At 36.6% G+C, this 25962-nt stretch overlaps 1 protein-coding gene across 3 annotated transcripts in view; it reads right to left on the bottom strand.

Annotated features, from left to right (window-relative positions):
• EIF4G3 (eukaryotic translation initiation factor 4 gamma 3) overlaps positions 1–25962 on the bottom strand; it is a 284695-nt gene that overhangs the window by 181176 nt on the left and 77557 nt on the right. For all 3 annotated transcript variants that reach the window (XM_081086926.1, XM_081086927.1, XM_081086925.1), the window contains exon 3: positions 11907–12026. In XM_081086926.1, coding sequence (XP_080943052.1) covers positions 11907–12026 — 120 coding nt within the window. The remainder of the gene's footprint in view (positions 1–11906; positions 12027–25962) is intronic.

Genomic DNA, 25962 nt, shown 5'->3' with positions numbered 1-25962 from the left:
CACATAAAAAGTGATGCTCAACACACTAATCAGTGACATACAAATGTTTTACACACACATGCACGTATATGCATTTTCTGACACCATCAAGTTTGCTATTATCAAAAGTAGCATTCTGTTGAAGACACAAATTGGCCAATAATGATACAAAATGCTATTTGTCATTAATTTCTAAAGATAGCATTTTCTACTTTGATTTTATCTTTAGGTCAAAAGTTTTTTAAGTTTCCAAATAAACAGGTTTTAGTATTCTTATTTTTATTCATACATTGTTTAAGATAATGAAAATTATCCTATATAATAAAAGGCTAATATGCAAATTTTCCCCATGGGTGGGAATTCGACCAACAGGGAGTTAGACGTGCACTGACCACCAACGGGTGGCGCGGAACATGGCAGGCATTGGTGATGCAGCGCTGGCAGTGGACACACTGCCAGCCCCAATGGGCCCTGATGAGAGTGGGGCAGTGGCAGTATGGTGGAGGAGGTGAGCAGGCGGCGTCAGGCCAAGGTAGGTGCAAAGGAAGGTCCCACTCAGCAGCCTGCAGCTGCTAGGGACTCTATCTGTGCACAAATTTTGTGCACTGGGGCTCTAGTGTTCAATAAAATAAATTATAAGCTTGATTAGCTTTTAAAAACAGTAATTATATTCTATAAAGTTTCAGCATAAACATAATTTCAATTTTATTTTGTTAACTTCTAATTCTGTAGATGTAGATTCAGAAAATATAAGAATTTAACATTCTTCTCTGTAGTCTAACATATGATCAAGTTTTATAAATGCTCCCTGTGTATTTCAAAAAAGGGCCCACTTACTTAAATGAGAAAATTACTAAAACAAAGTTTTAATTATTTTAAATTACCCATAGCCTTTTAAATCTTTTATCTTTGTTGAATCAATAACAAGTTCTCTCTATATATTTAAAGTATGATAATTATGATTTTCAAATTATTAATCTCAATTATTTTTTTTGTTGAATATGTACAAAATTCCCTTTTTTTTATTGAGGATATTTTTTCCATTGATTCTAGAGATAGTGGAAGGGGGGAGAAGAGAGACAGACAGACAGACAGACAGACACATCAGTTGGCTGCCTCCCACGTCACCATGGGCCAATCGTGGGCAGGGATCAGACTTACAACCTAGGCACGTGCCCTTGACCAGAAATTGAACCCATGACACACAAGCATGTTGAACTCGCAGCTGCTGGGCATGCGGCCCACTGGCTGTGAGTTCAACATGCTTGCCTCTAAACACTGAGCCATGCAAGCCAGGGAAAAATTCTTTTTTCATATACGTAAGCTTGTGCTAATTTATATATTCATATAAAACAAGTTTACTATTGTTGTCCTTTATCTGTATCAGGGGTTGGGCAAACGATGGCCCTTGGCATGTGTTCTTATAAGGCCAGCTAAGAAAGGATTTTACATATTAAAAGAGTTAAATAATGAAGAATATGCAAAGGATAATCTGGCCCACAAAAACCAAAATACTTGGTCCTGATAGTTTGCTGATCTATGTCTGGGGTTGGCAATTTTTTGTTCTATAAATGTTGAGATAATATTTTAGGTTTTCCAATCTCTAGCAACTATTCAACTCTTTGGTTGTAGAACAAAAGCAAAATTCATAAGTAAATTAATATGGCTGTATTCCAGTAAAATTTTATTTACCAAAACCAGAAGAGGGACCAGATTTGGCCGTTGGGTCACAGTTTCCCAACACTGGTCTATATGATTACTTACTGATCTATTTCTCTGAAATTCAGACTCCCACACTAGTTATCAATTTGTCAATTTCAATTTCTTTTACATTTGCTACATATACAGTATATTCTAAACCAATTATTAAGTAAGAGTTTATGTTACATTTTCCAAAAATTAAATCTTTATATTGTACAAATTACTGCTCTCCCGTATATGTTTTTACCTTGAATTCTATGTTGACTACTAAAAATTGCTTATACCTGCTTTCTTTTTATTAGCATTTTTTCTGTTAACATTTCCATGCTCTTGTTTTCAATCTTCCTGTGTTATGTCTAAATGCATATATCTAGATTTTAGGGTCTTTTTGTTGTTGTTGTTAATCCTCACCAGAGGATATTTTTTCCATTGATTTTTTAAATGTTTTTATTGATTTCAGAGGTGAAAGGAGAAAGAGAGTGAGAGATAGAAACATCAATGAGAGAGAATACTGATTGGGCTGCCTCATACACACCCCACACTGGGGTTCTAACTCACAACCCAGGCATATGCCCTGACCACTGGGAGTTAAACCGTGACCTCCTGGTTCACAGGTCAACACTCAACCACTGAGCAACACCGGCCAGGATTCATTGAATTTTAGAGTGAAAGAGAAGGGAGACAGAGAGGGAGAAATATAAATGTGACAGACACATTGATTGGTTGCCTCCCACACATGCCCCATCTGGGGCTGGGATCGAGCCTGCAACCAAGGTATGTGCCCTTGACCAGAATTGAACCCACGACCCTTCAGGCCTCAAGGCGGCGCTTTAACCACTGAACAAACAGGCCAGGGCTAGATTTTAGTTTTTGACAAAAATTTTGAGTCATAATTAATAGGGAAATTTAACTTCATTGTTATTACACTTACCAACATATTCCACAGCCCTATTATTTTATCATATATACTTTTTATTATTCCCTTTTCTGGCTGTTGTTAAAATCATTGGGGTCCACTGGGCCTATCTTATTCTTTATTTGTAAGAAAATTCTACATCCTTTTACCATTGTTTGTGCCAGTTACTTAGCTAATGTCTTTCAGCTCTGACCCGTCCTGTAAGCAGTAGGAGGGTGCTTTCACCTATCAGTATGGTTCCAGACATTATTTTCATTCACATTCCCCAGCCTCTCAAAGCCTTTCAGAGATGCCAGCAGAAAAGAGGCATGCATGCATACTTGATATTCAAAATGCCAGCCTCACCCTCACTTGGTTCTCTCACTTGAGTTTCTGACGTTCAAGGACCAACCTGAAGTAATTTTCTTCTCAGAAGTCTGAGCAAGAGTCCTAAAAGGACCCTTCCTGCTAGCTCCTAGATTCTGGCAACACCTCATTTCTCTTTTATTCCCTACCTGCTTCGTACCTTAGCATCCCCTTGATAATCAATCAGTTAGGATAACAAGTTGATGCAGTTAATCCCCTCTACTTGAAATACTTAGTACTGTTCCTTTTTTCCTTGCAAAGCTTTAACAGCTATACTGCTAAACTAATTAGGTTGCCATGCAATCAACTGTACTAAACAGAAAAGTCAAAATTTTAGAATTAAACCGTAAAAGAAGATGTAATTTTAATGGAGATGAAGAGTAGTAATATAGTCCTGAATAATATAGTGTAGTACCTGAAAATGGAGTATCATTGACAGGTAATTAAAAAGAAGATTTATTTTGCCTATGAAAGGTTAATGAAATATTGGCAACATAATTTACTTCTTCTACATAACACCTACTTAGGTAGCTATGGAATAAAATAAGGCAGACAGAAAAGCCATCATTTGAGAGAGAGAATTCAGATAGCTTGTGTGTTAATCATTTCTCACAGAGAAAAAAAAAAGGGTCTGTCAATGGATGGAGACTTTATAATCAGACTAGAGGCCCGATGCACGAATTTCGCACAAGAGTGGGCCTTCCTTGCCCCTGCTGCTGGCACTGGCTTCCCTCTGACACCAGGGACCCGGGCTTCCCTCAGGCCGCCAGCAGGCACCCGGGACCCAGGCTCCCCTCACAGCCTCAGCTTCATCTGGAAGAACGTCTGGTCTAAACAGCATATTACACTTTTATTATTATAGATATAGCTCTTCTTGTTACCTAGTTATCAGTTTGACTGGATATCTGAGAAAAAGGAACAGTAAGTAAATATATGCCACTGAGAAAAAAAGATTGCTTACTTGGTTAAGTGTAACATTTTATTTTCATATCAGTCATTCTATGTATCAATCTACAATATTCATTGTTTACAGTTAAGTGATTCTACTTGCTTTAAATCTAACTTAACCTCTCCTTCACTATCCATTGACAGAATTTACTATCACCACAAAGCTTCATGATGTCTGTATAGTCTGCTTTTCATTGAGTGTTGAGTCACTGAAATTCACAATTCTTAGTTCTATAAAGATGTTAGTTTTTGTATATTATACTTTGTATTTAGCAAAATACTTCCAAGTAAACTTTCTTTCTTTTTTAATATATTTTAATTGATTTCAGAGAGGAAGGGAGAGGGAGAAAGAGAGATAGAAACATCAATGATGAGAGAGAATCATTGATGGCTGCCTCCTGCATGCCCCCTACTTTGTATAAGTACTGCACGCTAACCATTTGCGCCACGGGAGCTCCACGCGCCCCCTACTTTGGATCTAGCCCACAATCCAGGCATATGCCCTTAAACGGAATCGAACCTGCAATCCTTCAGTCCGGAGGCCGACGCTCTATCCACTGAGCCATGCCGGCTAGGGCCCAAGTAAACTTTCTCATCTGACCCCTGATAAAACAAACAGTCCTGCATTAAGCTTGCCCTCTCCCTTCTCCCACATCCCTGCAAGTTGAACAACCCCAACCCCACCCAATATAAGCACATATGAATAAGCCCATATGCCCCATACCCCTCCATCCGATTAATACAGAACAATATTCTGCATGTCTATGGTACTTATCTCCTCTAGTGACCTTTCTTCCATAGTCATACTTGCCCACTTTCCCAACAACTTTCTGAATCACATAAATGGTACTATGGAATGAGATGTGCTCCCTCCCACTACCACCCCCACCCCACCCCCCAAAAAAATCACATGTTGAAGCCCCAATTCCCTATGTCAGCGGTTCTCAACCTGTGGGTCGCGACCTCTTTGGGGGTCAAATGACCCTTTCACAGGAGTCGCCTAAGACCATCGGAAAACACATATATAATTACATGTTGTTTTTGTGATTAATCACTATGTTTTAATTATGTTCAATTTGTAACAATGAAATTGGGGATCACCACAACATGAGGTGGTTGCAGCATTAGGAAGGTTGAGAACCACTGCCCTATGTGATGATGGTATTTGGACACAGGGCCTTTGGCAGACAACTGGGATTAGATTACGCCAAGGGAGTGGGGCCCTCATGGTGGGGTTAGTGCCTTTATAAAACACAGCAGAGAGCCTGATTGTCTGTCTATCTCCACCATGTGAGGACACAGCAAGAAGGTGAACTTCTAAAACCAAGAAGGCCCTTGCCAGGAATCAAATCAGCTGGCACCTTCATCTTGGATTTCCCATCATCCAGAAAAAAAATAAATGTGTGTTGTTTCAGCCAACTAGTCTATGGTATTTTGTTATAGCAGCCCAAGCAGATTAAGACAGATAGACTACACATTTTTGTGGGAAATATGACAAGCACTTTGAACAGTTGAACTGCTCCATTCCCTGATTCTCCTTAAAACTTACCTGTTTGATTTACCATCCCAAAATGTCATGGCACATGCTAATTTCTGTAACTGAATTGAAGTTGCAATTTTTAGAACCATAAAAATCTAAAATATTTGCATGTTACAGCAAATAAAAAAATAGACTGGTGGCCCCAAAATGAGTTTCTCTTCTAGACCTATGGGAAAGTAGTGAAGGGTGAAATTCCAAAGAGATATAAATTTGCAAGGGAAACTCTAAGAGAGGTTTTGCACTATCAATTATAACAAGTGATAGCAGTAGCCACAGAAATCAAGAAGAGCCTCCAGGCCTGACGGGTTTGGCTCAGTGGATAGAGCGTTGGCCTGCGGACTGAAGGGTTCCAGGTTCGATTCCAGTCAAGGGCATGCACCTTGGTTGCGGGCACATCCCCAGTAGGGGGTGTACAGGAGGCAGCTGATTGATGTTTCTCTCTCATCGATGTTTCTAACTCTCTATCACCCTCCCTTCCTCTCTGTAAAAAATCAATAAAATATACATATTAAAAAAAAGAAGAGCCTCCAGGGTATGTCCACAGGAAACAAACAACTCCTTAAATGTAACAAATCCCGACCTAGCCAGTTTGGCTCAGTGGATAGGGTCCCAGGTTTGATCCCAGTCAAGGGCACATGCCTGGGTTGTGGGCTCGGTCCAACCTGCAAGAGGCAGCCAATCAATGGTTCCCTCTCATCATTGATGTTTCTAGCTCTCTCTTCCTCTCCCTTCCTCTTTGAAATCAATAAAAATATTTTTTAAAAATGTTAACAAATCCTAACCCTTACACACACACACACACACACACACACACACACACACACACAATTCAAATGAAAATGAATATCAACAACAAAAATGAGCCTATATCACAGACAACAAAAGAAGCATATGTGAAATCACAATCAGTTCTTAATGATTGGTTTTTACAAAATTCTTTGGCTTTCTAAAACAGTGCTGAATAATACAGAATTGATTTTGAAAACTTTCACTCTTTATACTTAGGTATTTCCAAATATGGGTTCTAGTTTGTAAGATTTGCCAAACGGAATCTACAACTTGGGGTATATTGTGAGGAAAGTCTGAACAATAATTGTACTTAACTATTACTCTTGCAGTAATCTGACCCCAGAAATTTTGAAAAAAATTCACTGTGATTTTTTTTTTCTAGCTACATGTAACACAAAGAAAAGCATAATCAAACAAGCATATAAAAATTACTTTAGGAATATTTCATGGTAAGTAAAAAAACAAAAACAAAAACATGAAATTCACCTAAGAGGAAACATTTGGTGAAGTCTTACTTTATAAACATCGTTGCAACTGTTTTTGTTAATAAAAACAAAACAATGACAAAAGAGCTCAAATTCTCTAATCAAATATATGACTACATTAAAATAAGTCTCAATAGTTAGAGAAAAGAGCTTACCAGGACTGTTTAGCATATATCAGGTAAAACCACAGACATAAATGATCTGAATATTTTTTACGCCTTTGTAACTTACTTTCATACTAATGACATTTGTAACAGCATATTAATTTGTAAAATGTTTAATGGCAATATTTGTTGAAGAAATTTTCAACAAGGTATACATTTTTAAGTAAATAGGCATACGATCAACTAAAAATATAAAACAAAAGTGAGTAAGATTTAGCTCCAACAGTGCCAACACAATGCAGTCAATTCTGCAGGTTTATGAGCCAACATCAAATCCTCATGTGCCATGAATGCAGCTTCCAAACACCACTCAACTCACCTGAGATAGCCACAATGTGCTCCATGGGGAGAAGGGAAGTATAAAAATTATCAACTGTACTCTGCTTTCTTTTGTGAAGGTAAGTAAATACTCATCAACTTCAAAAGTGAAATGTGAAAAAAAACTTTCAAAACTTCCTCTACTTTATCCTGATTAACAAGGCTGATTGTCAAGAGTTGTCAAAATCAGAATTTATTTTCTTTAGGAAAGACAAAAAATGTTTTTTAAATCACACAAAAAGTATAAAAATTGTAGTGTTAAAATAAATAGCATAATCAATCACTGTTCCTCAGTGAAGAAGTCCTTTTCTTGGCATTTCCACAGACAATAAAGAATCTAACCCATGGATCATTACCATCTCAGCCCACTAAATAACACAACTAAGTTAATCTCTAAGAAAAAAGCAGAACTAAATGAAATCTCCAGGAACAGTAGGCAGAAAACATGTATCACTCCACTTTGGCTTTATTCTGAGCATGTCTTCTCACTGATTACTGTGAACACAGCTTAGGAGTCTTGACAGTGACACCAAGAAAAAATAGAAAAGTGCCAACAATTGAGCAATAAGTAGGAAATACTTTTGTCTTGCTTAATTTAAGTGATTTAAGATAATTCAAATAACAAACTTCTGCTATTTTTTTTAAAGATACAAAATGAAAAAGAGCGCAAAGTTTGCCTAGTTTTAAATCTAAAGTCGTTTCTAAAACTCATGGAGATCTTGAAGGAACTTCAGATCTCATCTCATACAATCCTGTTATTTACAAAAGGGAAACTGATCACTGATAAGAATTCCCACTAGATCGAACTCTGAAATAGTATTGCCCTGTCCAGTAAGGTCTACAGTACACTACATTTAAGTGTGCTCCACCTTGACTCATCTACAGAGTCACCTGGGTGGTTTCCACCTTTGAGTGAGGACCTGAACAAAAGAAGGCTATGGATCAAGTTTAGGTTGCAATGCAAGCTGTTTATTGCCGGGAGCCGGTCCATCCTTGCTGTTTCAAGGGACCTGGCATATATGGCATACTGTTCTTAATATGTTTGCTCACCTTCTTGGCACTATGTGTTTTAACCAAGGTCTCTGAGAAAGGTTGTTTCCCCAGGTAGGGATCTTTCCCTGAAGTTAGGGAGGGGATGAAACTCCTTAACTAAGTGCCAGGCGGGTAGTTAATCACTTTAACTACGAACAATCATGCTTAAGCTACATAATCTTTACTCCCTGGAATGGAGATAAGAAACGCCCTAACCTTTGGAATAGAGATTGATAGGATTGGAATCAACTGGTATAAATACAGATGTAACAACACAGAACTTAGAAGACAGAACCTACACAGAACCTAGAGACAGAACTTCGCTGGAGAGAACATGGCAAAAGATCCTGGACAGAAACTGGCCTCAGAACCTAGAGACAGAACCTAGCGAGAGAACATGGTAAAAGATCCTGGACTGAACCTGACTACAGAAATTGGCAAGAGAACCTGACTAGAACCTGGTGACTGAACCTGGCTGGAGAACCTGGACAGAACCTGGCTGGAGAACCTAGTGAGGGAACATGGCTACAGAACCTGGCTGGAGAACCTGGAGAACCTAGCAAGAGAACATGGACACAGAACCTGGCTGGAGATCCTAACCAGAACTTCGCTGGAGATCCTGAACAGAACTCGGCTGGAGATCCTGGCTAGGCTGCTGATCAACTGAACGCTGCCTCTGTGTCGTTCCTTCTTCGCCGACTCCGTCCACACCTTTGGGGACCCCTGGACCTGCTGGGGTTGGACCCCGGCAGTTTATCACAAGGCACCTATGATCCAACAGATCCGAGGGTAATCTGAAGTGTCTGTGCCAAACAGATGCAATAAGGAACCTCAGTCACTGTGTACTGCAACAGGCCTTTGCTAAAGGACACTGATACTAAAGAAGCCGGCCTCGCCCTGACCGGTTTGGCTCAGTGGAGAGAGCGTCGGCCTGGGGACTGAAGGGTCCTGGGTTTGATTCCGGTCAAGGGCATGTGCCTTGGTTGCGGGCACATCCCCAGTGGGGGCTGTGCAGGAGGCAGCTGGTCAATGTTTCTCTCTCATCGATGTTTCTAGCTCTCTATCCCTCTCCCTTCCTTTCTGTAAAAAATCAATAAAATATATTTAAGAAATAAAAATAAAAAAAATAAAGAAGCCAGCCTTGCCCAACATTCCATAGGGCAAATTTCCAGTAAGTTCCACAGGAAGGATTTCTAGCATTTTCCACTGGAATGGTGCTATAGTGAATTTCTACTACAGTGGGGCCTTGACTTATGAGATTAATTCATTCCAAGACTGAGCTCGTTAAGGAGTTTGTTAACTCAAATTACTCTGTCAACTCAATGCAAAAAATCGGCCAAGAGAGCTGGTATCTCAAAAAACTCGTTAGTCGGGACATTCGTAAGTCAAGGCCCCACTGTATTAGGTGAGCCACAGCTGTGTACTCTCCACTATCAGCCATGGAGAAGACTCTTCCATAGCTATTCCATCAGCCCCAGGACAGGCAGCAGATCCTTATATTTGCTGTTGTTAATACAGTGGAATCTCGGTTCTTGAACTTAATTTGTTCTGGCAGGCTGTTTGAGAAGTGATCTGTTCAAAAACCAAATCATTTTTCCCCATTAATATCATATAAGTTGAATTAATCCATTCCAGACCCCCCCAATGATTCCCTATTTTGACCTTTCTTATATACAGTACATGTCTAATATACTGTTTAATCTGTAAATACACACTCCTTTTCTTAAATGTATCGAACCACCCACTACTGGCCTTAAAGGAAACACTATTAGCACTAGATCTGGGGATGTCAGCATGTGGCATCTTTGCTGGTTCATACATCACTGCCTCCTATATGTCTGTCACTGATTAATTGCTTTTTCTTTATCCAAATCAACAGTTTTTCCCTCTCTTCCCTATGATCATTGTTTCTTTCACACCCTTAGCAACATTAGCACTCTTGATGGCCTCTTTATGTTTTAAAATTGTGCTAATTATTGATTTCCCCAGCAACAAAAGCATTCTCCCTTTGCCAGAGAGATGCTTTTTGTCATGCTGAGGTATCAGCTTGAAAGGGTTGCCATTTTGGAAAACTATGAAGTTTGGTTCAACAACAGAGACATTTTTTTCTGTGAACAACTTGGTCGAGAACCAAATTGTTCAAGATAGGAGATGTTCAAGAAATGAATTATGACAGTTTTCTTTAGAGTTCTCTTTTTATATTGGCTGACTCTTCATTACACCAATACCCCGTTATATTTAAAGATCCTTTATAATAACCTAGAGGCCTGGTGCACAAAATTCGTGCACGGGTAAGGTCCCTAGGGCCGGTCAGTGATCAGGGCAGATTGGGGCCTTCTGGCTGCCGGCTGGGGTCTTCCTTCATTCCGCACTGCCCCCTGGTGGTCAGCACACATCATAGCGAGAGATCGAACTCCTGAGAGGACACTTTGCATATTAGCTTTCCCTATTCAAAGCAGTACATAGTTTTTCTCTCTTGAATAGAGTTAGGCCAATATACCTTATTAACAGTGTAGGTGGTTCTCTTCAGTGACATGAAGACCAACAAAAGAACCTCATTTTAGGAGCTCCAGTGGCGCAATCGGTTAGTGCGTGGTACTTATAAGAACCTCATTTTAAACAAGAGTTCATTTTGACATGTTTTACTTTTAAAATTCAAAATTAAATAGGCATGATTTAGACTGAGTTTAAGCATAGTACTAAGTCGGAATTATTTTATATATTTCTTAATAGGGCTATTTCAAAAATGGTTTGGCAAGCTGCATATTGCTTCTTCAAACATTCTATAGTCTAAACTAGCATTAATCAGTCCCAGTCTGTAACTTATAATCACTAATTTTCAGCATTATTTTTAAGAAGTAATTGCTTATCTCTTATTATTCATGCTTTACAAGGCCTAAAATATGGAAGCCAAAATTGAAGATAATGTTATAAAATTAATTTTCATTACTAAAAGGAGTTCTTAAGCATAAATAACAATGTCAAATAACATGGGTCAAGGTTTTTGGCTTGACTTTCTACACATTCCTTCCAGTACGAGACTTTATAACTCTGGCCAGCTCTTAACCACAAGGAAGCCCAAATAAGCATGTGATGGTGGGTTGGTGCAAGCAAAACAATATCTTGGGAAATAGCTTAAAAAACAGGGAACCCATAGTGTTAGTTTTTTAAAACAGTGTTTTAATGTCTGCTGTGCCTTTTAACTGGAAATACATTAAGGAGTTCATTATTTTTTAACAGTTTAACAAAATTTTAAGATTAACAAAATTTCAATAATCTATTTACAAAATAAAAAACCAAAACAAACAAAAGAGCCCTCCAAAGTTACTCAAGAAGGAAAGATACACAACTTTTTACAAAACTAGAAGATAACCACCAACATTCCACCAAGAAAGAGAGAAGAGTGGAGACTATAGATTACACACTGAAAAGCAAACCAGTGTTTTGTGGTTTTAACAAATTTCAGAATACATTCTAATTTCTAAAACAATAAAATCTAAAAATCACTGTTCACTTTGAATGCCTCCATAAATGCAATGTATAAAATTGTTAGTAGCCACTATTAAACACAAAAGACAAGATAGAAATTACCTTTTAAGTAATGTATATTATTGCTTAGAATTTGCTTTAGAAAAACAGAAATGATTTTACATGGCAATTTATTATTTTTAAAATATAGTTTTTCTTACTTGAGAGAGGCCAGGGGACGATGCATGTCCCGGGGGCGTTGCCGCAAGATTTGGATGCCCCTTGTTTATTTCATGTGCTGCATAAGGGGAAGGGGTCGGGGGTCCTGGCTGTCTTGCTACCTGTGAAGAAATCAATATTTATTTTATTAGTAAGAGTATTAATAAACATAACTAAATCTTAATAAACATAATCTTAATAAACATTAATCCTAATAAACAATCTTAATCTTAATAAACATAACTAAACTGGCAAACTTTTAAAAATTGAATTTTCTGCCTCACAATTTATACTAAAGTGCCAAACTGACAAAAGGCTTAAATTTTCAATACTGAAGCACTGAAATTCTTAGAAAAATTATAAACATGAGTATTTCCATCAATTTGATAGAAGGTTCTTGCGCATCATCTAAAACCAAAACCCTAATAGGAAAAAATATATTAAATAGAAGCCAGACTTGAAACTGCATAATGTACAATGATTACATTTTGTAAAAGGATTTACAAAAGAGATAAAGGATTGCAAGGGGATGAGGATAAGTACAAAAAGACAAAGAAATTTGGGGGAGTGATACAACTTCTATATCTTGATTATAGTGGGAATTACATGTCTCTATGTGTTTGTCAAAACTCACATAATGGTAAACTAAAAAAAGTGAATTTCACTTCATGTAAATTACACTTCAATAATCCTGAACCCAAAAAAGGAAAAGCTACTTATAGAGTATAATCTCAATTTTATTTTTAAAAAGAACATATATAGCCCTACCCAAGTAGGTGAGGTGGTTGGAGAGTCATCCCAATGTGCGAGGGTTATAGGTTCAGTCCCCAGACAGGGCAATTACAATAATCAACCAATGAATGCATAAGTGGAGCAAAATTTCAATGTTTTTCTCTCTCTCTCTATCTTCCTCTCCCTCTAAAATCAATAAATTTGAAAAAGTAAATGTACATGTGTATGTGCTTATGTATGTATAACTTTCTATATATGTATGTTTACATATATACACATACATATAGGGTGTCCCACAGTATATATACATTGAGTAATTATTAATTCCAATGGATTAAATCTCAAAAGAAAGAAACAGCCCTCAGGTGTTAAGTGTGTATACATTTTTTGGGACACCCTGTATATACATACACATACTACAAGTATAAATGTCATATTAAAAAGAGTTGTAAGGAGATAGAGAGGTGTTTTATTTTTTTCCTCATTTTTATTTTCTAATACTAGAGGCCTGATGCATGAAATTTGTGCAAGGGGCTTGGCCCTCACAGCCCCGGGTGCCTCGGCCAGCCCTCACAGCCCCTCGCAGCCTCAGCCGGCCCTCACAGCCCCAGCTTCATCTGGGACAGTTGTTCTGCTGTTCAGTCTAATTAGCATATTAGCTCTTTATTATATAGGATAGTTCAATAGCCATAAACTTGTACAACAGAAGAATAACTAGCATTCTATGCAAACAAAATTACATTTCCCCACTTTTTGCTGGCAATAAACTGCCCATCAGCCTGTGATTGATATGAGACCACTTCACTCAGGCCTCTTTCTAGAGTCAATCAATCCTAACCAGCTCCTCTCTATCATAGTCTAAACCACTCTAGCACTGCACTCCATGAGTGGAGGGCAATTCTGCAGTCATCTAACATTAAATAATCCATTCTCCATATAGTGGGGTTCTTTAATTTCAGTGGGCCTTTTGTAATCTAGTGGAAACTACAGATCTCTTCCTAGGATCAAATTTTTAATGCCTAAAATACATAGAATTCTAATAAAAACCAACTACTGTATATTGAAATACAGCTGCCTAACTTTACAATTCAAAGAAATGATAACATTCAATGGGACATTTTCTCCTTCTAAGTTCTTAGAAAGTGGTCTCCAAATGGCATTAGATTTGCCTGGAATTCAATCAGTCCAAAGCTCTGAATAAAATCTACTCCCTGGTAATCTAACCTTAGAATCCCTTATGTCTATCTAAAATAGACATAAACACCTAAAGGCTCAGCTGCCTGACCCCAATGCTAAAATAAAATGGACTCACAAAGAACTAACTACAGTAAAAAGATTTACACTATAAATGAAACATGAATGATGCTAAAATGTAACCAAATTAAATTTAATTTCTTTCTTGCTTTTTAAATAACTACGATTTTCTTGAAAAACTTCATTTCCAATTTTGAATAAAATTTTTTTATAAGGGCATGAGGTTTACCATAAAATGTTATAGCATTTCTAAACCTCATCAGAAATTTTTCAAAAGATAAAAATTGGGCAGCTATTTAAACATCTATTTTCAAAAACTAATAATCAGAAATAACTTCTCCCAACAAGGGTTTATAAATTTATATTCTTATTCCATATGTTTTGAAATAAGAATAAATTATTTTGACATTCCACTAAAGTAAACATCAAAATGGATACACATTTTTAATATTTTTAAAAATTTGCAAAGTAAAATAAAGTGAAGGCCATAAAGTTGTATAAAGCTATATAAAATCAAACTCATCCTGATAAAACAAGATTAAACTTACCTAGGACAATAAATGATAGTATTGAAAAATGTAAAAGAAAAGAAAGCTATTTGTTAAGAATAATAGATATTAAAATATAGTGTGGCTCAGTTGGTTAAAATGTAGACTGATGCACAAAACGGTCGCAGGTTCAAATTGTGATTAGGGCACATACCCAGGTTGTGGTTCTGATCTCCGGTCTAGGTGCGTACAGAAGGCAACCAATCAATGTTTCTCACATCGATGAGCTCTCTCTCCCTTCTTCTCTGTCTAAAACCAATAAAACATATCCTCAGGTGAGGATTAGAATGAGTGAGTGAATGAATGAATGAATAAATGAATATTTGAAAAATAAATATATTGCTACATGCATGTCAATAACAAAAGTAAAATTTTAAAAACCTCACCCCTTATTGACAGGGATCTAAAAACACAGGTCACAAATAAGATACTGTGAATGGGTTTACCATGCTCCCAGAACTATAGAGCATACATCACAACTGCCTTAAAACCTTAACTCAACAATGATTCCACCTTGGCCGGTGTGGCTCTATGGTTAGAGCATTGGCCCACTCACCAAAAGGTCATGGGTTCGATTCCCAGTCAAGGAACCAAACCTGGATTGCAAGCAGACGTGGGAGGCAACTAATTGATGTTTCTCTCCCTCCCTCCCTCCCTCTCTCCTTTCCACTCGCTCTAAAAATCAATGGAAAAATATCCTCTGGTGAAGATAATAGCAACCAAAAAACAGATTCCATTTTTGGATACATACCCCTAAAAATATACATTGCCTAAAAAATTAGGAACTTATATATCCAGCAGCACCACACATGATATCAAGAAAGGTAGAAATAACAAATAACAGGAAAATAAAATAACATAATTTGGACTAAAGGCAAAACATATATATGTGGACGACTTTCAATATAAATAAATACGTAAAATAATCAGGAATTTAAATAAAGAAAAAATACAGTCTTCAGAAACGTAAAGAGATTCTATATAATGACAAAGACCAAAAGAACAATTGAAATTATTTCAGACAGACATTCCTTTTTCTCTGAATATTGCTTGAGTGCACTTTTTAAGAGTAGTATTGTATCACCTCATAAAAACAGATGTTTGAGAGAAAGAGGAAAGGCATCTTGCCAAAGCCAAAAGAACTATGCTACTGCTACATTAACATTATCCTAGCCAAGTAGTTCAGTTGGTTAGAGCATTGTCCAAATATGCCAAGGTTGTGGGTTCAACCCCTGGTCAGGCTACATACAAGAAACAATGAATACATAAATAAGTGGCACACATATCAATGTTTCTCTCTCTGTCTCTCTCAAATCAAGTTAAAAAAATTTTAAATCTTTTTCTTAAAGCACCAGTGAAAAAGAGTATTCATAGGCAAATATCCCAAAGGTGTACATCCAATGCTGTTGCTAACAACTATGCCAAACTGCAAGAATCCTTTAGTATTATATATTCTGGTAGGGCACTCACAACTAAATTTGGGGATCCCTACTAATAAAAGCAAGCGAGAGAAAATTATCTGTATCAAAATAAGAGAACTAGAATCATGCTATTCTTTAAAAAAATTCTTCCTAGAAAGAAACTGCTATATACAATAAATCTCTAACCTTCATTATGTTCTAATTAATTCAAAGAGACTCCTATTACAAGTGTCACACTGCATTACAGAATATATTTTCTTTTAGTGTAATATAGAGATTAATATCATTGCCAGGGAAAAAGGTACACCATCTTCAATTAGAAATTATACAGGATGTAAGCAGTTAACACAATCCTATCCCAAGGAAATGGCACAAGGGCTAATGAAGTTACAGGGGATAAAAATCAAAGTCACACAAAACTTTGATTTCTTCTTTCAGAATATACTGAAATTAATAATCACTAAATTTTCTAATCTCTGACTAAAGTTTCCCTCTCTAAGTTATTTTACTTCAGATCATACTGCTGTAACCCATGTCCTTCAAAAGTAATGATAAGTTTTCATATAAAGAAAAAAACATGTTTGATCATTATTTCAAAGATACTACTACCATCTAAATTACAGAGGCAGGGAGCAGAGGTATAAAATATATTTTTTAAAATTTATTTTATTGATTTCAGAGAGAGGTAGGAAGAGGGAGAGAGACAGAAACATCCAAGATGAAAGAGAATCATGGATTGGCTGCCTCCTGCACGCCCCCTACTGGGGATCAAGCCTGCAACCCCGGCATGTACCAGACTGGGAATCCAACCTTTCATAGGTCGGTACTCAACCACCAAGCCACGCCTACCAGGCAGGTATAAAATATCTTATGATGGCAACCCCTTAACCATCTCCAAAACTAAATTGATTTTTATCTTTTATATAATATTAATCCTAAGCAAAATAAATCAACTATCCTTGGAGTACTCTGTGTGTGTGTGTGTGTGTGTGTGCATGCATGCATGCACATGTTGTATTTAAGTGCAAAAGAAAACATGCTCATAAAACTTTTTTATAGATTATTATATTTCTGCACTGGCAATAATGTGGAACTTCCAGAATTCTCATTCATTTCCTGTGGCAAATGTAAACTGGTAAAACCACTTTGGAAAAGAATTTGGCTAAGCTAATAACCTTAAAATAGGCATACCCTATGACCCAGCCCTTCCACATCTAGGTATAAATCTGAGAAAAACACAAAAATGTTCGTAGTTGTATTGTTCTTAGTAACCACAAAAGGGAAATGACTAATTGTTTATTAACAGGAAAATAGATCGATAACATTTCCCTACACAAGAAATCAAATGAAAAACGAGAAAAACACAACACAACCTGGATGACTATCATAAACAATACTGACTGAAAGAAAACATGGCCCTAACTGGTTTGGCTCAGTGGATAGAGCGTCGGCCTTCGGACTGAAAGGTCCCAGGTTCGATTTTGGTCAAGGGCATGTACCTTGGTTGCAGGCACATCCCCAGTAGGAGGTGTGCAGGAGGCAGCTGATCGATGTTTCTCTCTCATCGATGCTTCTAACTCTCTATCCCTCTCCCTTCCTCTCTGTAAAATATCAATAAAATATATTTTTTTAAAAAAAGAAAGAAAACATAGAAGAATAGTATAATTCAAACAAAAAGATCAAAAACAGGCAAAACTTGACTATATTAGGAAAAAAAATACATAAATGCATCAATGACATGTCCAGTAAGGGGTTAATATCCAAAATATATTAAAAAAAAACTCATTCAACATAAACACCAATTAAAAAATCAGAGCAATTTGATTTAAAATTGGCAGAGGACCTAAACTGACATTATTCTAAAGAGGATATACAGATGGCCAATAGACATATGAAAAGATTCTCAACATCACTAATAATTAGGGAAATACAAATTAAAACCACAATAAGATATCACCTCATATGTGTCAGAATGGCTATCATCAATAAATCATATAACAAGTATTGGTGCAGCTACTACAGAAAATAGTATGGAGGTTCATAAAAAATTAAAAACAGAACTACTTTATGGCCCAGCAATTCCACGTCTGGCATTTATCCAAAGATATCCAAAACACTAATTCGAAAAGATATATGCACCCCTATGCTCATTAAAGCATTATTTACAATAGCCAAGAAATGGAAACAATCTAAGTGTGTGTTCATCAATAGGCAAACAGATAAAGAAGATGTGGTACATATGTAATGGAATATTACTCAGCCATGAAAAGGGATGAAATCTGGCTAATTGTGACAGCATGGATGGACCTAGAGCAGTGGTTCTCAACCTTCCTAACGCCGCGACCCTTTAATACAGTTCCTCATGTTGTGGTGATCCCCAACCATAAAATTATTTGTTGCTACTTCATATCTGTAATTTTGCTACTGTTATGAATCATAATGTAAATATCTAATATGCAGGATGTATTTTCATTGTTACAAATTGAACATAATTAAAGCATAGTGATTAATCATAAAAACAATATGTAATTATATATGTGTTTTCCGATGGTCTTAGGCGACCCCCGTGAAAGGGTCGTTCGAACCTCAAAGTGGTAGCGATCCACAGGTTGAGAACCTCTGACCTAGAGGGTAATACACTAAGTGAAAAAAGGTAGAGAAAGACATGATTTTACTTACGTAAAGAATCTAAAAAACAAAATAAATGAACAAAACAAAACAGAAACAAACTCATAGATACAGAGAACAAACTGATGGCTACCACAAGAGCGGTGTTGGTTGAAAAAGGTAAAAGGGATTAAGAAGTACAATTTGCTTTTCGAACGAGGACATACAGAAGGCTAAGAGACATATGAAAACATGCTCAAAGTCACTAATCACCCAAGAGATGCAAATCAAAACAACGAGATACCATCTCACACCTGTCAGAATGGCTGTCATCAACAAATCAACAAAGGACAAGTGCTGACGAGGATGTGGAGAAAAAGGAACCTTCATGCACTGCTGGTGGGAATGCAGACTGGTACAGCCACTATGGAAGACAGTATGGAGTTTCCTCAAAAAGTTAAAAATGGAACTCCCATTTGACCTAGTAATCCCACTTCTAGGACTATAGCCCAAGAATCCAAAAATATCAATCAGAAAGGATACATGCACTCCTATGGTCATAGCTGCACAATTTACAGTAGCTAAGATTTGGAAACCACCTAAGTGCCAATCAGCAGGTGAGCGGATTAAAAAACTGTGGTACATCTACACAATGGAATACTATGCTGCTATAAAAAAGGAACTTTTAGCATTTGCAACAGCATGGATGGAACTGGACAGCATTATAAGAGAAATAAGCCAGTTGGAGAATGATAAATAGCACATGATCTCACTCCTATGTGGGATATAATGATCAACATAAACTGATGAACAAGAATAGATCCAGAGACAAATGGCAGGGGAGAGAGGGGGTTAGTGAGCAACCAAAGGACTTGTATGCATGCATATTAGCATAACCAATGGACACAGACACTGGGGTGGTGGGGGCTTGCCCGGGGTGGGAATGGCTTTGGGGGGGAGGAGTCAATTGGGGAAAAAGAAGACATATGTAAAACTTTAGACAATAAATAATTTTTTTTAAAAAAGAAACGACCAATAAAAAAGAAAGAAAAAGAAATACAATTTGCCAGTTATAAAAATAGTTACCTGGATGTAAAGCATAGGGAATATAGTCAATAATATTGTAATAACTATGCTTGGGGTCAGATGGGTACAAGACTTATCGGGGCAATCACTTTGTAAGGTATATAAATATCTAATCACTATGTTGAACACCTGAAAATAATATTATATTGTGTGTCAACTGTAATTTAAAAATAATATTTTAAGAAAAAGAAGAAATGCATAAATCGATGGCAAGATAAAAGCAGGGAACTTTTTTTTTTAAAGGCAGATAGATATACTACTTTGGGAAGAGAGGCAGTTGTGTACAGGAAAGGTTACATAATGTTTTGTTTTAACCTGGAAGGCGATATAGAGATACTGCTTTAAAATAATTTGTTAAAACTCTTTTATGTTTTATGTTCTTTTATGCATGTATGCTATAATCTTCTTTCACTCCCTAAAAAAGACTAAAGACAAAAACAAGCAAACTACTAAATACCTAGGGTAATATATTAGTTACATTGATATTAGTTATACTGTTGTTGTTGTTCTCAAGAGTAAAAAAGTATGAAAATACTGCTGCAAAAGAAAAACCTCTAAAACTTTGACTTAGTGAAAACTTCAGCTAGCTAGTGAATTTTCATTCAAAATTTCTACATAAATAATCTCCTATAAAATAAATAATTTTGGTGATTGCTGACCAATATAAATAGACAGATCTTTTGAAAGTATAAAGGAAAACCATAAATATCATGCAAACTAAGATAGTCAATAGGTATAAAGTTTATTTATTTAGCACTAAATTACTTGATTCGATAAAATACCCTGGTCAATTAAGAATTATCGTACATAAACTACACTTCCCAAATAATAATAATAAAATGTAAAAAACATTAAAGTTTCCTGAACATAATCATTCTGTCATGACTGGAATCTGGACAAATTGGCATTGACTAAACAGAGATATACTGTTAAATATTATATAAAAACAAATAGAGCTTTATATTTTATTTATTGCATATATGTAGAAAATATGTGAAAAAAACACATAGTAATTGAATCTTTACTAAAAATATTACAAAGGAAAACTCCAGGATTTCTTTAAGTAATATTAATGTTTTCAGCAACAAATGACTAATATAAAGGTAAAAAGGGTACATGATCTGTGTCTTAAGAGCTATCCCTTACTTTTGTATCCCAAGATAAAGTGTATTTAGTGAAGTCATCTAAAAACATTCCAACAGCTGCAGCTCCCATGGAAATGACCAAGTTCAATCTGGGGTAATTTGGAAAGATTCCAAAGCTTTCCTTAGGTGGCTAATTTCAATATTCTATGATTTGCTAGCAGCTGAATGGGTAAGGAAAGATTTCCCCTTGATGAGATTTTCCTATCATCCTAGTTCTTCCTTCAGATCACTTCTTTCCCAATATTTACGGATATTACAGAGAGTAGGAAACAAGCTGGCCTGTCAACAAAAAAGGAGCATGACAGTGGATACCAAAAAGTTTTACTTAGTATCATGACATTTTTCAAGTTCTCTCTGGAATTATCCCTGCCAATCCCCACCCATCACCAAGAAAAAGAGAAAGTGAATGAACTTCCTCTTTGCTCTACTCTTAACTGCATTTATTAGGTTGAGCCATATGAAATCCTATATGTTCAAGTGTTTTCAACATTTTTAAAAAGGCAATTTCCTATTATTCAAGTAATACTTAAATACTCAAATAACAGATGTTATCATGAACAGTGCTATCCTAGACTTCATTATCACAGGGTTCAATTTTGAGGACTATTTCTTTTCATATTTAGTAACTGGCAATGGAAACAAAAGAAAGATTAGCTGTTTTTCAATGATTAACATTTGAGTGCCTACTACCAATCCGTAACAATGCTACCAACATAAAATAAAAATAAAAACACTGCCCTCCAAATATGTCTAGGTACAAAACGTAACAAAGAGTATGCCATATACTATGACTCTAATCACAAGAGAGCAGTCAGGGCTAGAGAGAATAAATTTAGAGGTAGGTGATTATCAAAGGTCCAGGTAGTCTCAAGTGAATTATAAAAACTAGCAAATACCCTAGCCAGTTTAGATCAGTGGACAGCACGTCGGCCTGCAGACCAAAGGGTGCCAGGTTTGATTCCGGTCAAGGGCATGTACCTTGGTTGAAAGCTCCTCCACAGCCTGGGCACTGGTCGGGGCTCGTGCAGGAGGCAATCAATTGATATGTTTCTCTCACATCAACATTTCTCTCTGCCTTTCCCTCTCTTCCACTCCCCCTAAGAATCAATGGAAAAATATCCTCTGGTGAGGATTACCAAAAAAGTAAATAAAAATTTAAAAAATTAAAAATAGCAAATGACCCAGGCTGATGCAGCTCAGCGGTTAGACTTGACCCATAAACCAAGAGGTCACCAGTTTGATTGCCCTGTCAGGGCACAATCCCCAGTGGGGCAGCCTATCAATGATTCTCTCTCATTATTGTTTCTCTCCCCCGCCTCCCTTCCTCTCTAAAAATCAAAAATACATTTAAAAGGAAACAAAAACTAGCAAATAAGTCCTGGCTTATGTGGCTCAGTTGAATGAGTACTATCCAGTGCACCAAAACGTCAAAAGGTCGATGGTTCAAGTCCTGGTCAGGGCCCTTGCCTAGGCTGCTGCTCAATCCCTAATTGGGGATGTGTAGGAGGTGGCTGATCTATGTATTTTTTCTCTCTCTCTTCCTTCCCTTATTACACTTTTATTATTATAGATAATTGACATACAACAAAAATTTTCATTTAAATAATGAGTCTACTGATGTTAGGACAGAAGAGATACCACACAGTGATCACAGTATAAACCAATTTGATATGATTCCTAACTTCGCCTCCTCTGCCATACTGTCAACACTGACCAAACCTCAATGCTCAATCTTACCTATACTAAGCTATAAAGATAAAATAGCCCTTGTCCTTAAAGGGCTCCAATAGAAAGAAGTCACAGGTAAATAAAGATATAAAATCATGTGAAAAATGCTCCAGGAAATTTAAAGTATTGCTGAAAACCAGGGGTAATTAGGTCTGAGGTTTGGTAGCATCAGACCAAGAGAATTGGAGACAGCATTTTGAACAGAAATTAATGGGTACAGATCTAAGAAGGTGAAACATGTTCTACAAACAAGAAAGAGTTAGGGGGCAGAGAGTTAAGTGGAAAGAAATGACACTCGTACAACTATAATAATAGCCAGATTGTGAAAATATACAAATTCCTCTGCTCTCAGCAAAAGGAAGTCACCACAATTTTTAAATGGGGATGAAATCTTACTTCATTTGTATTTTCTGAGGGTAAGACAGAGGCTAGAATGTCCACCAAAATATTTTGTATATGAATGTTGATAGCATATTCATAACGGCAAAAAGTGGAAACATCTCAAATATCTACCATTAATTGATGAACAGATAAATAAAATATAGTATTATCTATCAACAGATATTATTTAGCAATAAAGTATTATGCTAAGAGAAATAAGTAATCACAAAGTACCAGACATAGTATAATTCCACTTATAATGAAATATCCATACTAATATGCAAATCTGTAAAAGATAGATAGATTAGTGGTTGCCTAGGGCTTTGGAGTTGGGAAGTGATGGGCTAATAAGGAACACAGGGTTTCTCTTCGGGGTAATGAAAATGCCCTAAGATTGACTGTGGTGATGGCTGTACAACTCTGAATAATGCTAAAATCCATTGAATTGTACATTGTAAATGAGTGAATTATGTATGGTTTAACTTTATCTCAAATAAAGAGACAGACACAGAAGCCAACGCTGAGGAAGCAAGCTGCCTAGTAATGAGAAAGATGATTTTCATATGAGAATTAATTTAAAAGAACCAATTTGATTAAATAACTTTAATCAAGGGCTTCAGAAATGATTTATGGTTTCTACCTAAAGGCATCAACAAGAAACCTATAAAGATTCACTTCTGGCTGCAAGAAAAGACATGGCAGACTTAGAAGTATGTTATCCTACTCACCTAACCTGAACTTCATCCAGATCACTGGCTTTGCTGACACAATAGCAAATAATATTTCTATCTTAGTTAACTATTCACTTTAATTTTTTCTATTCTTCTTCCATATATTGGAAGGTGAGTTACTGAAAATACAATAGGAGAAAACATGGCCATACCTAATTTCAGCTCTATCATTTAACAGCAGTGTTACTATGGGGAATAACTCAGGATTTTTCACTTTCCTGCCTTATAAAATCTTAGAGGGATATAATGAAGATGAGAAATTAATTTTGGAAATTAACTAGTATAGTGCTTGATAAAAAAAAATTGGAAGCTACTAGTATTTCTATCCACAAATTAAACTGTAGGTTCATGAAAACCATTGTAAGAACAGGAGAGGCCTGATGCACAAAGATTCATGCAAGAATGGGCCTCCATGCCGAAACCGGTTTGGCTCAGTGGATAGAGCGTCGGCCTGCGGACTGAAAGGTCCCAGGTTCGATTCCGGTCAAGGGCATGTACCTGGGTTGCGGGCACATCCCCAGTGGGGGATGTGCAGGAGGCGGCTGGTCGATGTTTCTCTCTCATCGATGTTTCTGACTCTCTATCTCTCTCCCTTCCTCTATGTAAAAAATCAATAAAATATATTAAAAAAAAAAAAAAAAGAATGGGCCTTCAATCCCCTGGCTGCTGGCACTGCCTTTGCTCCAGCTGGAGCCATCTTTCTGCCTTCACTCCAGCCCGGAGCTGCCTTTCTGCCTTCCCACGCTGCCCAGAGGCCAGAGCGGCTGGGGTGGTGCAGAATGCCTGTGTTGTTACCCCCAGCTGCTTGGTGCCTGCGTATGCAAATTAACCCACCATATTTGTTGGGTTAATTTGCATAGTCACTCCTGACTGACTGGTGGGCACTGTGAAGGTGCGATCAATTTGCATCTTTCTCTTTTATTAGTGTGGATACACATTACTTTTAAAATTAATTTGGTATCTAGAACATCTGTAACCACAGATTACATGAATTCATATCAAGTATGTGCAAGATCAATGACTATTTTTAGAATATAAAATATTAAATTAAGAAGAAATGAGTTTTCAATTAGTTAGGTTAAAACATCAAAAGATTTTACCAGCTGAGGGATATGCATGAGGTAACAAAGTTCATTTATATCTGCTTTGTTACTATGCCCACAAAAACAAGTTAGCAAATGAAATAAAAATTTAACACTGAATCACTGGCTATTGAAAAAGGACATATTCACTGACTCTATAATAAAATAAATTCCTGTATGTTCTGAAAAAGGTTCTTAAAGGAAATGATCACTGGTTCCAAAAGGTATGCCCATACTCTTTAGAACACTATTTTCTGTACAAACATACTTCATTTTATTGCCCTCACAAATAATGTGGTGGGTATTTTGTTTGTGTTTTACAAGTTAAAGGTTTGTGGCAACCCTGTGTCCATCAAGTTTATCAGCGCCATTTTTCCAACAGCATTTGCTCAACTTGTGTCTGTCACATTTTGGTAATTTTAATACTATTTCAAACTTTCTCATTATGTCATGGTGATTTGTGAACAATGATCTTTCATATCATTTTTGCAATAGTTTTTGCAGCATCATGAACATGCCCGTATAAAATGGTGAACTTAATCAAAAAATTTGTGTTTTGATTGCTCCACCAATTGCCTGTTTATTTCTCTACTACTCCTCAGGCCTCACTATCCTGACACAACAATATTGAAACGAGGCCAATTAATAACCCTACAATGGCCTCTAAGAGTTTAAGTGAAAGGGAAGAGTCAAATGTTTCTCCTTAAATCAATAAAAAATATATATTTAAAATAATTATGAATCAATAAAAATATACATTTAAAAGAATTAAGCTAAATAAATTCTGCCTGTCTTCTATAAATGGAACAACAAAGTCTGGATGATAGCACATCAGTTTATAACATGCTTTACTATTTTAATCCCACTGTTGAGACCTACTGCCCAGGAAAAAAAAAAATTTTTTTTTCAAAATATTACTGCTCATTAACTATGCAGCTGGTCACTAAAGAGTGCTGGTGAAGATATATAAGATTAATGTTTTTTTCCTGCTAACTGCCTTCTGCAGTTCATTGATCAAAGAGTAAATATGACTTTCAAGTGTTATTATTTTAGAAATTCATTTCACAAGGCTATAGCTGCCATAGACAGCGATTCCTCTGATGGATCTGGACAAAGTGAAAAAAAAAAACCTTCTGAAAAGAATTCAACATTCTAGATGACATTAAGAACTTCGTGATTCATGGGCAGAGGTCAAAATATCAACATTAACAGAAGTTTGAAAGATATTGATTCCAACTTTCAGGGATGATTTTGAGTGTTCAAGACTTCAGTGGAGGAATAACTGCAGATGTGGTTGAAATAGCAAGAAAACTAAAATTAGAAGCAAAGCCTGAAGATGTAAC

Source organism: Myotis nattereri (genome assembly GCF_964212035.1).
Source record: "Myotis nattereri genome assembly, chromosome: 3".
Classification (NCBI taxonomy): domain Eukaryota; kingdom Metazoa; phylum Chordata; class Mammalia; order Chiroptera; family Vespertilionidae; genus Myotis; species Myotis nattereri.
This window is presented reverse-complemented; position numbering and strand designations above follow the sequence as displayed.